General features: G+C 52.0%; 1 protein-coding gene across 1 annotated transcript in view; it reads right to left on the reverse strand.

Annotated features, from left to right (window-relative positions):
* Positions 1-2,575: 2,575 nt before the first annotated feature.
* Positions 2,576-16,925, reverse strand: part of IL16 (interleukin 16) — a 107,797-nt gene continuing 93,447 nt past the window's right edge. The window contains exons 13-19 of the mRNA XM_060095361.1: positions 15,829-15,979; positions 12,136-13,234; positions 10,197-10,365; positions 8,039-8,140; positions 5,517-5,775; positions 5,156-5,287; positions 2,576-3,019 (exon numbers count right to left, since the gene is read on the reverse strand). Of these exons, the coding sequence (XP_059951344.1) occupies positions 2,826-3,019; positions 5,156-5,287; positions 5,517-5,775; positions 8,039-8,140; positions 10,197-10,365; positions 12,136-13,234; positions 15,829-15,979 (2,106 nt within the window). The 3' untranslated portion in view covers positions 2,576-2,825. The remainder of the gene's footprint in view (positions 3,020-5,155; positions 5,288-5,516; positions 5,776-8,038; positions 8,141-10,196; positions 10,366-12,135; positions 13,235-15,828; positions 15,980-16,925) is intronic.

Genomic DNA, 16,925 nt, shown 5'->3' on the forward strand with positions numbered 1-16,925 from the left:
GCGCACTAAACCTCATCTGTAAACTGCAGCATCATGACGCTCAAATGGATGAGCTTTCGTTTTAAGACCTTTTTGCTGATTCTTTTTCTTTTTTTAAAATAAATTTATTTATTTATTTTTTGGCTGTGTCGGGTCTTCATTACTGCGCCCAGGCTTTCTCTAATTGCGGCGAGCATTGCGGTGCGTGGGCTTCTCGTTGCGGTGGCTTCTCTTGTTGCGGAGCATGGGCTCTAGGCACACAGGCTTCAGTAGTTGCAGGGTGCGGGCTTCAGTAGTTGTGGCACATGGGCTTAGTTGCTCCGAGGCATGTGGGATCTTCCCGGACCAGGGCTCAAACCCATGTCCCCTACATTGGCAGGAGGATTCTTAAACCACTGCACCACCAGGGAAGTCCCTTTCTTGCTGATTCTTGATTTGAAACTGGAAAGCTGGCAGTGGCAGAGTCCTCAGTAGTTCTTTTTGAGCTGGGGGAGAAGGGGGTCTTCAGAGACAGAAGGGGGTCTTCAGAGACAGAAGGGGTTCCTGGGAGGGCCTGGGCGCACCCTGGCTGCATGTGAGTCCTCATACAGCCCCACTCACTCACTTGATTCATCTGAGCTCCCAAGGAGGCATTCTCTGTGTCCCAGGCCCATGGCTGGCACTGTGCTCATCCATGTCACCACCTCCGAGTCCTGATGGAAAGATTCTTTCTCCTTCCCCAGGCTGGTCCACCTTCATCACCTGGCTGCTTGATAAGACTCAAAAGAATAACCCGATTATAGGAAACATCACTGTGTACGGACGTGAGATTGCGGGGGTGAGGGGTGTGCCCGCTGAATCCCGTGGCCTGGGTGCCCAGCCCTGGACAGGCACACAGTAAGATCCGGTAGGATGGGTGTTGACTGGGGTCATACCTTTCCTTGTCAGACCATGTTCAAATTCAGCATTTCTCTTAAATCTAAGGAGCCAACACAAATGGTTATCTCCAAGCTCTCATCTCCTCTAGAGCTTGACACATGACCCTGAGCACGTAATTTCTCAGGAAGAATAGGGCACTGAGCTGGCACCCACTGTGGTGAAGTCACTAAAGGGGCTTGCATGAAGATTCTGATTCCCCGGGAGAGTTTTCTAAGAGTTCACTGCCAGGAAGCAGATTCTTAGCCCCCTGTGGACCCTGGAGAAGCTATTGGATGACATTAAGATGGCCCCTCTGATACTGGCCTGGGAGTAAGGACTTTTTGTGTCATGTCTGTGGTCCTTGCCAGGTCCTCCCTCACACCCTTATTCACGGGAGCAGGGCCAGGAGCAGGACTGACGCACTGTCCAGGCCTCGGCAGGGGGTGCTGGGTGTTGCTAATGCATTTCCTTGTCCTGAGCTTTGGCCTGTTAGTCTCTCCCAGACCACAGAAGAAAGGACTCACTCTCCATGCCATTCACCAGCTGGACAAGTTGCCTCTTACCTGTGGGTCTCAGTACCCTCATCTATACAGTGAGACAATACCACGCTCTGTAGACACTGCTGTGATTACTAAGGACAGTGTCCACTTAACCCAGCACGGTGCTTGGCTCGTGGGAGTCAAAGGGCAGCCATTGTGTTGTACTCTCTCAGCCTCACGCTAGTCCATCCTGTTGGCACAGCTGAGCACACGTGGAGTTTCCATTGTTTGTTTACTCGCTCTGCTAGCGGGTACCACCTTGGCTAGGAGCACTTCTCCAACCCAACCAAATCCAGTTTTGCAAATGTGTTGTGTGCTAGATTGGATTTTCCAAAAACAGCCCCAGCAATCTTTCCCTTCCCCTTAAACCGGGGCAGGTTTGTGCCAGCTCTGACTGATAGAGCATAGGAGAAGTGATGCTATTTGATGTCAGAGGCAAGGCCTTAAAAAGGATGCAGCTCCTACATGGCTCTCACACTCTCCGGGGGACACCCAACTACCATGTTGTGAGGACGCCCAGGCCACAGGGAGAGGCCTCCTCCCGTGCATAAATAGCCAGGGGGAGTCCCTAGCTATTTTTTTATTGTGATCATCATTACTATTATCTTTTACTCTTATTAAATATTTGCAGATATCCTTGTGTCAAAGAGATGGGAAATTTTCTTTCAACATCAGCAGTAAAAGAGCACTCTTTCCCTACATAACTCTGAAAGACTGGGAGCCGTATGTGATTATGTCCTCTTTACGTGGACCCAGGGGTCTTCTCCAGGCCATTCAGAGCCAAAAGCACTGTGAAGATTGTTTCGTGAACATCCCACCAGCTCCATTCCCTCACCACCCAATGCCCGGCCAGCAGCCAACATCAGCTCCAGCTGAGTTCCCAGCCAGCAGCCAACATCAGCGGCCCGATGTGTGAGTGAGTGAGTGACCCTTCAGGTGGTTCCAGCCTCCAGCCTTTGAGTTGGGCCAGCTGATGTCACGTGGACCAGGACGTGCTGTCCCCTCCAAATCTGCCACCATTGCAGAGTCCTGGGAAAAACAAAGGGTGCTGTTTGGGGTGGATCAAGACACAGTGATAGTCCTTAGAAAATCTGCAAAGCAAAACATGGATTTCATATCCAATTGTCATATATCCGTTTTATTTACAGCACCACAATATTAATCAGTAAGCTCTCTCTAGACATAGTCTGTAGTTTGTATCAGCCACCCCAGTGTGACTCTGCCCTAACTTTCTGGGACAACCCGCTTTTTGGGTGATGTTCCAGAAGGTCCGTCCAGACGTGGGCAAGCAGCCACCAGGAAGCACGCCTGTGCTTTCCCCCATCGGGGTGGGGTTAGCAGTGACCCTGAGAATTAGCGGTTGTGGAGAGCCGCACGCAGTTGGTTCTGGTGTCAGCTCTGGCGCTGGGCCTAGGGGTCTCCAGCAGCTGTGGTCCCCTTGGACTGGAGGCTCTTCCTCCTGAGGACGATAGTGACAGGTCCATCAGGCAGCGCCTTGATGATGTTCCAGGCTTCAAACCGTGTGAGGCCCTGCATGGCAGTGCTGGCCAAGTGTAGGATTTCATCTCCTGGCTGGACCGTCTCACTTTGTTCTGAGGCCGCCCCTGGGATGAGAGAGAAGAGAATGGGTCCCACAAGTGACAGTGGAACAAGCAGTTACTTCCTACCCTTGGTCTCTGAGGAGCCGGGACAGCTCAGAAGGCAACTGGCACCCATCCCTCCAGAACTCGGTGGTCGTTCTGAAATGAGACATCTCATAAAACGGTGACTTCAAGGCTGGCACACCAGGCTCCAGCTCTCCGTGGCCCTTGGGAAAGGTGGGGACCATGCTGTCCCCAGAGAAGGGGGATTTTGAGCAGCTCCAAGCCAGAGCCTGGCTGGGGAGACCTCCCCGGGGAACCGGGTCCTCCTCTAAGCCTCCCCTGCACATGTGGTGTCTCTGCTCCTAATGAGGTGGCCGCGCATTGGGTGGTGAGGGAATGGAGCTGGTGGGATGTTCACGAAGCAATCTTCACAGTGCTTTTGGCTCTGAATGGCCTGGAGAAGACCCCTGGGCCCACGTAAAGAGGGCATAGTCACATACGGCTCCCACTCTTTCAGAGTTACGTAGGGAAAGAGTGCTCTTTTACTGCTGATGTTGAAAGAAAATTTCCCGTCTCTTTGACACAAGGATATCTGCAAATATTTAATAAGAGTAAAAGATAATAGTCATGATGATCATAATAAAAAAATAGCTAGGGACTTCCCTGGTGGTCCAGTGGTTAGGACTCTGCGATTCCATTGCGGGGGTGGGGGGCGTGGGTTTGATCCCTGGTCGGGGAACTAACATCCTGCATGCTGTGTGGCGCGGCCAAGAAATAAATAAATAACTAAATAAAATGGGCCAAGTATCTAAGCAGACATTTCTCAAAAAAAAAAAATTAGCTAAAATATATTGGGCAATTATATGTAACAGGCATTGTGTTAACACTTGGCATTTATGGCAATAGTCCTATGAGGTATGTATGCTCTGTTAGTATTCCCTTTTCACGTGGGAGGAAACCACGGACTCAAGTAGCTCACACAAGCTCCAAAGCTGCTGAGTGGTGCAGCTGTAGAATCCACCTCCCTTGGTCCCTTACATCCCCATGTAAGCAAATGGGGCCAAGATGGTGAAGGGACTTGCTCAGGGTCATGCTGCCATTAGGGGCAGAACTAACACTGGAATCCAGGTCTCTCGACTTTGAGCCCTACGCTCATTCCAAGTTGACCTTCAAAGTTAAAAATATCTTTCTCAGAACTGGAGTCAACGTGGATTTCTGGGGAAGCTCCACGTGAGCCTTGGTCCACCCCCTGGGTTTCAGCAGCTGTAACAGATTTCCCGCTAACAAAACCAGTCTGTAGTGGGGGCGCCTGGGGGACGGGGAGCAGAACTGGGAGGGCCTCTGGTCCCAGTACTAAGAGCCCTCAGACACACACCCACACCTCTTCTTATAGGTAAGGAGCCTCAGGCCCAGAAGGCAACAGTCACTCAGCAAGTTAGAAGGAGAGCTAGACCAGAGCACAGGCCACGTGACCCCCTGTCCACAGCTCCCTGCTCTGTGACTCAGGGGGGTCCAGCATGAGAGGCAGTGAAGAATCAGGGTGATTGCCTGTGACAGCTGCAGGCCATTCATGATTTTCACAGGAAAACCCAAGTGACCCCCCACTAGAGGCTGGCGTGCTCCCCAGTCCATGATGAACAAAATCTCAAAATTCTGAATAAAGGTAGGAGCTGACAGGTCCAGGATTAGGGTGAGGTGAGTAAGGCTGAGTTGTGCACCTGGAAAGTCAGACTCTGCCTTTGTTTTACAACTTGATATGTTGTTCATTGTGGACTTTTTGAATTAATTTCGAGTTTTAAAAATATTGCACTGAAACAGTATATGTATCTTGATTACTGAATATTTCGGTGCCGCCTTCAATTTTGCACCCAGGGCAGTGCCTCACTTGCCTCACCCTAGCCCTGGCCCTGCCAAGCTGAACCAAGCCCAGGGCTGGGTCACGTACAAGGACCCAGTAAAACAGCGGGGTTAAGGGGGTGTCTGAGCCTTAACAGGGAGAAAAAGCAAAGTGGAGTCCTTAAAAGGCTTGCCTGCCTCCCAAAAGGGCCTGGGGTTGTGGGAAACTGACATGGCCTAGAAGGTGCTCAGAAGCCTTTGGGGGGCCTGGCCGGACATCTGCAACTGGAGCGAAGGCTGAGAGGCAGACACACACCGCACCTTTGAAGATCCTGTTAACAGTCAGAGGCTTGTCCCCTTGCAGAGAGCCCTTCCCTCCTTCCAGACTGAAGCCCAGGCCTGCAGAGGTCTTCTCCAGGGTCACTGTGCAGACTGTGGCCTCTGCTGCTGCTGCTGAGAAAACACAGGGGACTGTTAGGGATGCTCTCAAGTGAGCCTGGCTGATGCGCCCGGCAAACTTGTGCATGTGTACGGATAAACCCAGGCATGCGTGCTGGGCGGCATACAAGGCAGGCCACGTGTTCTGGGGGCCACAAATGACTGCGCAGCCCTGCTGGCATGGGCCTCACCTGTCCAAAGGTGATGTGGCCCACGGGGCTTCCACCATGTGGGGAGAACTTACAGGAATCTATGGAAACGTCACCGGCCACAGAGGCTGAGGCTGCAGAATCTGTGGAAGAGTTGAGGTCGGGCGGGGTCTCCACAGTTGGCTTCCTTGTGACAATCACGGCTTGCCTGGGGTCCCGAGCTTGGCGAAGGATGGCCAGAGCATCATTGTGTGTGGCCCCTTTGAGAGACTTGCCGTTGATGGAGAGAACCTCGTTGCCCTTCTGAATAGTCCCTTCCTGGGAGGCTAACCCGTTGGGGAACACCCTGTGAACCTGAGCAAACCAAAGGAAGTCAGGAGCCAGGAATCACCATATCGGATTAGTCATTAGTCAAACCCAGCAGATCCTTAGGCCAAAAAGATAAGACGAAATGAGTCCTAGATTAGGGCTGCTAGCCAGCATTCCCTCCTCCACCCAGACCAGAGATCATTAGCAAAAATGGTCAGACTGGCCCTCAGAATCCTTCCCAACACAATGTCCAGGACTATATCACTACAATCTTAATTAACATTCAGTTAAAATCTTTTGCCTTATGTGCTCTACATCAGCATTTCCCAGATTGGTTTTCTTCAAGCACTCATTCTGTGCCATATTAATAGGTATTGTGTAAGAAAAGTTTCTGCAGTCTAAGAAAATTAAGAACGTTGGATAAAACACAAGCTCTGAAAATGCCTACAGCTTAAAAAAAATCCTAGAGACTCTACAGTGCTATATGGCATGATAATTCTCTAAGAACAGGCCGTATAATACAGTGACCCCGAAAAGTTTCAGCAAAGCATCCTTTTTTCCATAGAGAAATTCTCAGGCCCCATCTTCTGCAGAATGCAGAATTCCTATCCTAGGCAGTCTAGACATTTTTAAAACTCCTACCCTAGAAATTCTGATCCTTTAACTCCAGTTAAAAGGGACCATCGCCCACCCCCATTCCCTTTCTGAAAAATATGTGGGATTAAAAAAATCTCATGTCTTTGCCTCAGCCTTTTTAATGATGTAAATTCTAATTGCTTAATTAAGAGGATTGAATGACAGCATGGATGGGCAATCACTAAACTCTGCTACGTGTTGTTTTGCTGTTATCATCTGAACAAGGTTCTTTGTTTCTCTAAACTGTTTCAGTGTTAGAAAAAGTCTGTTATGGGGTCAGATGTGGTCAAAATCCCTTGGTTATAAGACCCAAGTAGGAAGCAGAATCTCTGCTCTGCATCTCAGTCTGTCCTCTATAAATGAAGCATACATGCCACCAATCCCCCATCCTGAGGTATGGGGAAGGTGACTTGAACGTGCCAGTGAGAGCCCAGCTTGCTCTTGGTCATGGACGGTGCTCAATGTTAGTTCTCTTTTAATGAAGCTGGAAAGGAAGGGAAGTGCTCAAACACGGAAGGAGAAAGGGGAAGTCTGGTGCCTATGATCAGCTGGTGTGTATCGCTCCTGGTTTTTGAGGCAGTGTCTCAGGGATGGCGAGCAAATGGGATGCAGAGAGGTCCCAACGCAAGGAAAGACCCATAGATCCAAAGTACTCTTCCCACAGGCAAGCTCTCTTTTCTTCTCTTCAAACAGAAAGCAAACTGCACCATCAGGAACGTCTTTATGATGCTCTGCTACGTGCTTAGTGTCAGAAAAAGTCCTCATTGGTTTTACGTGCTTTTGTGTGATAGAGAGCTTGCTTACAAAGAAGGAAGTTGGTGCTCACACACAACTGACTCGGAAGTGACCAATAGGAATGGGCCAAGTTACCACTGCCAGGGGGTGTAGTGTGTTTAACGCTGGCTGCTCCTGTGAGCTGGAGCGTTTGTTTTCAGCTGAGCAAGGGAGTCCAGATGAGTCCACGTGAAGGATATACTGAGACAACACAGCCATGGGGGTGATACCAGTGCACTCAGCTTTGGAGAGATGGAGCAGCCATGTCACAGCTGGGTCCGTGAAGATGGGTGACCAGAAACCATCTGGGTCAGGTGCAGGTAGCCTAAATAGTGGGCAGAGGGCAGCAGCCAATGCCGATCAGACTGTGTGGACCAAGAAAACAGGGTCCACAGGGAAAGATGCAGATGATCCAGGACCACGGCCCTCCCCAGTCTTACCCCGGGCTCTAGTGGGTCCTGAGAGAACAGGGGGCTCGACCGTGGGATCTGAAGCCTCATGTGCATCCTGGGTTGCGCTGTGCTGTTCCTCATCTTTCCAGCTGGGCCCCATTGCCCTCAACCAACCATCAGATCTGCTTCGCAATCGTGCGTGTTAACATCCCCGATCTCCCAGTGGGCAAACCCAGGAAAACAGCCTCCTGTACAGGACCTGCCTTCCCAAGGGCTCTTTCTGTCCAGGTGACGCCGCTTTCCATCTAGGTGTGCTATGCTACATATCACAGCCAGGTCTTCAATCCTGGCTGTAAAGGTTCTTGAAAAGGATCTTAAGCTCCTGCCCTAACCTCACACCCAGGGGCCTGGGGTCATGCATTCCTCTGATCTCTCCTAGTAAGTGCTCCCCCCTCCCAGGACCATCACTTCTGGCTCTGACGCGCCCCCATGGCTGGGCCACTCACCGTGATCACCTTGTTTTCTAGATCTGCTCCTCCTGCCAAGGTGAACCCAAGGCCAGTCCCTTCCTCCTTGTGCAAGATGGTAACATGGATGTTGTCTAATTGCTGCAGAAGGAAGTATATATATTTAAAAAACATTTTATTGCAACAGCATGAACAGTTTAACAAGTGTTCCAACATCAGGCTGATTCGTTCTCAAACCCCAGCTTGGCCACGCTCCCAGGTACGTCAGACCCATTTCATCATTTGTAAAGAGAAGACTATATTTCCTGGAGTCATGGGAAGCTCAGAAGAAAAAAAAATGTGCATAAGGCAACTAATAGAGCTCTTTTCCTCTACTATTCACGCAATCCACATCCACATTTGTATGGGAATAGGGCTGGGCGCTACTAAGTTAGCTGGAAATCCCAGCGTGTGAGATAACACAGCTCTGGCACTTTGGCGTGGGACAAGATGAGGTCAGCCTGTAGGACTCTGGGTCAGCACAGCTGTGGGCAGCACTGTTTTGCAGAAGTTGGCTGCCCCATGTGGCACAGCAGCTGCATCTAGGAGCCCAGCTGACTCCTTGCCCTAGAACACACATGCACGCATGCACACACACACACAAGCCCAGCCAGGCACACACAGTACTTCCCGGCCTGCCCCTGGGCTCAGCTGGAGCCAGAACAATCGCTCTGCAGTATCTATAGTCAGAGACCCTCATTCCGGTGGAGGGGTCTCAAACTCAAATGCATACAGGACCCAGGCAGATCCCTTAAAAGAGCAAAATGGGCAGATGTGGGTGACAGGAACTGCAGAGAACTGAGAGCACATCTGCTTAAGAGGACCCACGGCTACATGGGAATGCAGACCCGGTGCTACAAGATCATTCATTCCTTTTATAAAAAGAGAGCAGCCAGAAATCCAGGTTTTGATTCAGGTTTGATAATATTTAGAATATAATACTTTTTTAAAAAGCACCATGCAGACCACATAAAATATACCTGCATGCTCTCGGGCCACCAGTTGTGCCTTAGCGCGAGGGAATAAGCTTATGTCAAAGAATTCGCTTGCTGTGGCACCACCAGAGCATCTGCTGCGCAGCTGGCTCTGTGATCATTTGATCTGGAGTCCCCAAGACCCAGGAAGGATGAAGGGATGAATGGACCTCACTGTCCCGCCTCTACACCAGCACTGGCCCAAATCTCCCAACTTTGACCCAAGTGTCAGGTTGCTTGCCCTATAAGAGCCCTTTGTCAAATTGGAAAGCAAATACTGTCCCAGGAACACCCCAGGCAGGACCGCTCTTTGTATTTTACGCAACAATTTTGCCTCTGTTATTTCATTGGAATTAGGCCCTGGGGATGATGGTCCCAGTGCACAGGTGATGAGTGAGAGCCCCAGAGGATGAATCCTGGCCCAGGGCATCTTGTCAGACTCACCCATACCCTGGATCTAGGGAACACCAGCTATGGTGCCTCCTTATCCTCTCATCCCAGTCTGGATGATTCCAGCACAAAAAGCCTGCGTGGACTAGGGCAGCCCAGGCGGATGCAAGGCCCATGAGCCCGTGCTCATCTGAGCTGAATGGGCCTCAGCTCTGCCTGACCACTTCCTCTCCACGCACCTTTGGGTCGTGCTTGGAAGGCACAGGGGAAGTGGGACTTTCAGAATGACTTGAGTGAAGTGTGGGAACACTTACGAGCCCTGGGATCAGTCACCTCTCGGTGTGCAGGGCAAGTCTTCAGGCAAGAGATCAGAACTTGCAATGGATGGCTCACGCCCACGCAGCATCTCCTGGAGACGCACACTGGGCAGGCAGCCCGTGGGACGTGGAAAGAGCATGGAACGTGGAGATAGAAAACCGAGGCTCTGCGACCTTGAACCTCGCCTTCCTCATTTATTAAAGGGTCAAAAAGATACAATAAGTCTATGATTGAAAGCACTTCATGAGCTACAAAGCTCCCTACACCGGAAGGTCCTACGGTGGTCCAGTGATACACCGCCCCTCGGCCCCGGGCAGGATACAATCTGAGTCTGGTGTCAGCCCCTGGGAACTCCCTTCTCGACCTCAAGGAGCCCAGGGTAGCGTGCGCTGCTTCCCCACCCCGGCCCACCTGAGGTGACCAGACTGCTCATAGCAAGGCCTTCGTCTCTGTAAGTGCTTATAAAAGAAACCTACCTTTAATGTTGCTTCATCCAGAACCTTCACCTCCTCTATGAGCTTCTTTAATTCCTCGGAGCTCAGCAGGGAGATAACTGATTGACCAGACTGAGGAGCGGAGTGGTCAGAGTCGTCGGCTTCCATGGGCTCACCGAGACCCTCTGTGTATTCTCTCAGCTCCGAAAGGCTTTCACAGGGAGGATCCACACACAATATGAATCATGACATTAATAAGAGCTAACATCCTTAGCATAATTACTCTATTCCAAGACGGTGCTAATGTTCATTCTATTATTGGGTGCAACAAATGCACAAATAGATACCAGCATCCCTCCACTACAGAGATGAGGAAATTGGGGCTTAAGGAGGGGGAATAGCTTGTCTATGGTCACGTGGTTATGAAAGGCCGAGATCTGGGATTCGAAATCACAGGTCATGGTGTGTCTGACTCCAAAGTCTGTGTTCAGAACCTTAACACCTCACCACAGAGTATAACTGATGCTTTGGACAAATCTGCACCTAGATGGCCACCAAGCCGTCTAGGTGGCTTGGGACAGGACATCTGTGTGTCCTTTCACACACACACTCACCTTGGCCTCCTTCACAGATGTTGTCAGCCCCTGCCTATCCTACCTTAGCACCTAATCACTACAAATGGTGCCCACTTAGCTAGCAGCTGGCCTTCCTTTTTCTTTTGAACTCATTTTGGTACGTGTAGCTATTTTTTTGCAATAACACTTCATATTTTGCATGAAACTGTGCTTTGGGTCATAGGGATTATTCCTTCCTCTGACTGACAGATCTTTACTGCTAAAAGGTGGAGGGGGTCTCACAGCAGTAAATTCTAATGGTGAGCCTTGCAGTTCCAGAAGAAGAACAGACTCTCAGCCAGAAAGAGCAAGCTCCTGGGAAGCCTCAATATTAAAGGCTACGATTCTACCACTGACCAACTCTAATGCTTGAGTTGGTCTGGCTCTTCAGCCCCTGATCTGGGTGTGTCTTGGTGCAGGGGTCCCTAACCCCCCCCCCCGGGCCGCGCAGCAGGACGTGAGCGGCGGGCGAGCAAGCGAAGCCCCATCTGCCGCTCCCCATCGCTCCCCAACGCTCACATTACAGCCTGAACCTCCCCCTCCCCGCCAGGGCCGTGGAAAAATTGTCTTGCACGGAACCGGTCCCTGGTGCCAAAATGGTTGGGGACCGCTGTTTTGGAGGATCTCTCCTGTTCCCTCACAGTAGCTGGCACCTGATAGAACTTCACAGTAGCTGGAATCTGATGGAACATCTGGGTCAGTGAGTCTCAAACATTTCTCAGCAATATAAGAACAATACATAATACTGATCAATGCACAGTTGTTCCGATTCAAGAGGGAAGACTAAACCCCAGCCCTGCAGCAGGAGCTCTGGGGCACTGCTCAGAGCCCCCCGCACCCCTGGTTCTGTGGAGCAGGTCTTGCCCAGCTCCTAACTTCAACTGAAGAGGAAACCGAGGGGGAGTGTGGAAGGAACCAGCTCGTGGTCAGGGCGTCAGTGTGGGAGATGGGACTGGGACTCAGGTGTCCGAACTGCCAGGCCAGGGGGCTGAACCCTGTGCAGAGTACAGGTGGATTTCTTTGGAGAGAGGGAAGTAGCAAGAACCCCCAAGGGATCATCTCCTAGCCTCGTTCTGGTCTTCCTGAGCAATGGCTGGATATGTCCAAGGTTCATTAGTTGCAAATATGCACGTGTTATTCACCAGGGGGCCAGTTCTGTCCCCCACCTCCCACCCCTCCCAAGGCCGGGTGTTGTGAAAACTCCTTAATACAGAAGGCAGAGGTGTGACACACACACACACGTGCACACGTGCATAAAAGAACAGGTGGAACAATCCTTTAGCAAACCTGAGCGACTTTTTACAAGACACAGAGGATTATAAGAGGAAGAAAGCCAAGAAAGTTCAACACTGGGCAGAGACACTCACTTGAGCGAGAAGCCCATGTCTGAGGCAGGAGCTTCAGCAGAGCTATTTGCAGCAGGATCTTCGCTGGACGCCATGGGGGGCGACGCCCCTTCCTTGGGGCTGCAGGAGGTCTGGCCACAGGAGACGGAAGACGGAAGGCACAGCAGGGACTTCATGACAGCCGATGACACCTGGCTGCTGATGGAGTAGAGTTTACTGGTCTTTTCATCCAGTGGCTTCAGCTCACAGGACTGAGTCCTGCTCAGGGGGAAGCTCCGTGCCCGCTGGCTTGGTATCTTGACCCCTGGACCTCCAGACCCCTCCATCTGTGTCGCCAGCAGCCTTGAGAGAAGGTCGGGGTCCGAGGAGAGGGTTTTCTGACCGGGCTGCTGTCCGCGGGGAGGGGACTCCGGCACACCGGGGTCGCTGGCCTCCAGGGCTGCGAGGGAGGCTGGGGGCAGCTGCTCTGGCTCTGGCCGCTGCTGTTCCACGGCGGGGGGAGCCCCTCGCCCTGAGACACCAGGAGCCCGAGAAGCCCGTCCTCCCTCTTGCTTCCCAGGAGGTTTTGCTGCCTCCCCGGAGGAGCTGGAGGGCTGGAGGCTTAGTCTCTGGGTTCCTTTGTCAGGCCGGTGAGAAGAGCCAAAGGTTTCAAAGGAGCTGATCCTTTGCTTGATGGAAGAGGAGGCCCGTAGGGGTGGCCCGGGGCGCTCCCTGGATGTGTGTGTTGGCTGGCTGGGGGAGGCTGCCTCGGGGGGCTGCCTTGGGGCACGATTCCTCAAATCTTTCAAGCTTTGGCGAAACCAGGTGGGCTTGGGGGCCACTGGAGGACCTTTCTTCACGGTGCTGCCGTCTGCCGACTTGTAAACTGTGGGACCGCCACTGGTGGTGTCCAGTTTGGGCACAGTCCCACCTGGGTGGCCCTGAATCCCATCTTCCTCACCCAGCGTGACGACGGGCTGCAGTGGCGTGTGGCTATGATTCTCACTCATGGCGGGGCTAAAGAGATTTTTGATGCAGTCAGAAATTCTAACCCAAGGGTCTTCGGCGGTGATATCAAGGGTATAGTCCATCCGAGCCTGCCTCTTAAGCAGTGGGTGTTTTACTGGAGACGTTGGCGTCACTGGGGAGCAGAAAGAAGGCCAAAGCTGTGTGTTACCCCTGATCGTGAGTTTTCTTCCTAAGTTCTGGTTTCAAAGATGAATAGCAAGGATGCTAGAGGAGACGATAAGCAGAAGTGGTGGGTCCCTTGTTGGGTGAGCTGCTACCCCAGGTGCTATTACCTGGCTAAGTGTGAACAGGCAGGGACACAGAACCAGAGGACCAGAGGTGTGAGTTATCTCCACAGCATCCCAGCATTTTAGAGCTAGAAGGGTTCACACAGAATACCTAGTCTGATCTCTGACATTGTATGATTGAGGAACCCAACATTCATGAGGGGAAGGGGTCATCTGTTGGCAGAGCCAGAGTGAGAACCCCTGTCTCCTGATTCCCCACTTTCGTATTCTTTCCACTGTACTAAATAGCCTCTTAGATAACTCATTAGAACTTTAAAGGCCAAAGCAATCCTCTTACCTTTTAAACTTTTAAGCCAAGGGTCACAAATTGGCAGCCGTATTTGGTTTGGACCACCATGTCATTAAAAAGAAAAAGTGGGCGTGCACGCCTTCAGACGGTGCACACCCCAGCTCTACTCAGTTACAGCCCTCACCCGGTCAGCATTTCACACATGAAAGCATCCATCTGGTCCTTGAGGTCATGTGAGTTTGCTACTCCCCCTACTCAAAGAATTAACCAGCTTGCTCAGCAAAGGAGCATTCCCCCTACCTAAAGAGCTGATGAGAGGATCCCAGGTAGAAAGAAGCTCTGTGACAACGATTCCCAAACTTGGCTGGCACATTGGAATCTGGAGAACCTAAGGAATGCTGATGTCCAGCCCTGGGTTCTGATTTAATACACCTGGGATGCAGCCTGGGCATTGGTGTTGGGGCGGCCCCACAGGTCATTCCAACCTGCTCTATCAGGCACGCCTAGTCAAGTTCAGCCCCTCACCACTGGTGGGGAGGGGCGCCTATGGAAGTCTTTCTTGGAAGCCAGTCTTGAACAAGCCAGAACAGGGGAGTCTGCCCGGACTCTTTCCCAGGAACAGAGGGAGGCCGGCCCCCAAGTCCTGCACAGCCAAGAAGCCAAGTAGATGCATGGCCCTTGGGTCACCCCAGGTCTGATCTCTCCCTGGTTAGGAGTATGCTGCTCTGGTTCCATGCTCTGGGGTATGCTTGGCATCAGAATGCAGCCCAGTTTAAGGAGGGCTGATTCCTCCTGCCCCTGGTCTCAACGCCAGCCCTCAAGGTATGCAAACCATGCAGAGCGCTAAGCCTTGAAGATGCCCAGGAGACCTTCTGCATCATCCCAAAGGCCAGGGTGCTTAGTACTGACTCCGGGGGCTTTACCCCTCAGCCTGGTTCTGCATTTACATATTGCTCTGCTGCAGGGCCTGTCGTAAGACTCAGGAGTCAGACGTTCTACAGGAGAGCCCTCTGCAAACTGGGACAAGGAGCTCTTACCAGTAGAACACCAAGGCATTCCCTGGCAAGTTCCTCAATTGGGGTAACTCAGGGGAGGGACGGGGGGGAGGAGCCTCCAGTGGTAGGGCCGCTGCTCTGGGTGAGACGTGCCAGCTATTTCCATTCATAATGTCCCTTAACCTCTGAGAGCCTCCCTCGTGCTTTTCACGTAGTGTTTCTCAAACAGGTCGAGTAATAACTATGTAGGTTTGTAACCTACATAGTTATTACCTTGCCACTGCTGGGAGCTCCTTGATGGCAGGGACTGGTCTTTCTTCTTTCTCTCATTCTCTTTCTCATTCATTCTCATATCTTCTCTCTCTCTCTCTCTCTCTCTCTCCCCCCCCCCGCCCGTCTCGGTCTCTGTCTCTACCTCTATCTCTATCTCTTCCTCCCCCTCCCTCCCGCGAAGCTAGCACAGGGCCTCACGAAGCCAGCACTCTGTACACGCTTGCTGAATTGAATCACATGTTGGGCTGCTGTGTGATTTCCCGCTTGCTGATGAGTGACTTGAGGCTCAGAAAAATAAAGAAAGTTGCCCAGAATCACCTTCGTGAAGGACAGAGCCAGGTTTCCTACCCTGGTCTCCCTGACCCCAAGTCCGATGCTCTTTTTAACAAAGCTCTGCATCTTCAGCTCAGGTCTCAGCCCTGCCAGGGGCACCATGTGGGCACACCCCTCCCATCCACGTCCCCCCTCCCCCCGCAGGAGGCGGTGACCACCAGCAACATGCTGTTTATTCCTCCCTCTCTGACCCCGCATTCCCAGACTTGCAAATGCTGAAAGCAGCTTACTAGAACGCTGTGACCCTAGAGGGAGCAGCTGCTCACTGTGGTTGGGTGGGCGTGCCCTGGACCTTTTCCCCGAAGGCCCCTTTCTCCAGCTGACTGTCTGGATTGGCCCGAGTTCCCCCTGCATCCCCCGCCCCCATCACAGCATCACAGATCCAGCCAGGAGGTTCCCACCCTGGACAGCAACCCCACGGTCCTGCAGTCCCACGGCCTCAGGGGACTCCTGACCGTTCATCGGCCCAAGTCCAGCTGTCGAGTTGTGTAGAATCCTCCAATGCTCTGGGCAAACTCACGTTCTTCCCTTAGCACCGGACCTTGATCTGGAAGTTCCTTCCTCCTGGCAGATCTAACTGAAAACCTACCTGGGCTGCCTCCTCTCCTCCCCGGCTGGCCCTCTGAGGAGGACGTCGTCTGCGGGCCGACTGCAGGTCCTGGGCTGCAGGCAGTGGCGTGAGGGCTTCTCCCTGCTGCGCCTTCCTGCACAAGCAGCGGTGGCAGTACTTCGCTGGCTTCCTGTGGTGTAAACAGGAAGCAAGACCGTGTCAAAACGGTAGCCTCCAGCTGTGAGAAGGCAAGGCGCACTTTGATTGGGACTGGAGAGCTGACGTTGAGATGCTTTAATGAGAAGTTCAGCGGCCCTGTCAGTCAAGGGCCTTTCCTCCACTGTGGTGCCTGCATGGCTGACCCAGGGAGCCGGCACCTCCTGGAGGCCCAGAGCATCCCTCTGCTTCCCACGAGCTGGTGTCCAGAACAAGGGCTCATCCTATTGACATATGTGAAGATCCTGGGCTCTCTGTGACAGGGAAAAGAGGCTTGGGAGTGGGGACGGGGGACTGTCACTGCTTCATTTACCACTGCATTCTGCCAAACTACCCCCTGTCCCAGGAGGGAAGAGAACCAGGCAAAGAACTGCCCTCTAATCTTCACTAAGTTAAGGTTAGAATGCTTGGAGGAAAATGTGTCTATCGCTTTCTACATTGTGATTCATTATTCAGCTATTTAGAAAGCATGCTGCAAAGGATGACAGATACTCAGGACCTGTGCCATCACTTCCCTTTGCAGCCCCCAGAGTGATATCATTCTAGGGCAGAATCATTTTCCCCACTAAGCCTGAATGTGGACTGAGGCTCCTTCACAAACCAGCCTAGGGATGAGATGGACCAAGCACCAAGTAACCATCCAATGCTTGACTGGAGTTTGGGTTTTCATACAGCATGAAAGAGATGCTGTCAGGGCCCAGAAGAAGCAGCCAGCACCAGTTCTGTCCCAGAGAGGTGCTGAAGGCTTCCCAAGAGAAATGCTTTTTGTCTGGTTCTTGAGCAAAGGGTAAGAATTTTCTAGGCAGAGAAGCTGAGGAAGAGTATTCCAGAGACATAGACGTACACAGTAGAAGGAATAAGCAAAATACCAATCCAGAAAAAAAAAAGGCAGACATCATCAAAATGATGCTGCCTAAATT

The sequence above is a fragment of the Mesoplodon densirostris genome, chromosome 4 (genome assembly GCF_025265405.1).
Source record: "Mesoplodon densirostris isolate mMesDen1 chromosome 4, mMesDen1 primary haplotype, whole genome shotgun sequence".
In the NCBI taxonomy this organism is placed as follows: domain Eukaryota; kingdom Metazoa; phylum Chordata; class Mammalia; order Artiodactyla; family Ziphiidae; genus Mesoplodon; species Mesoplodon densirostris.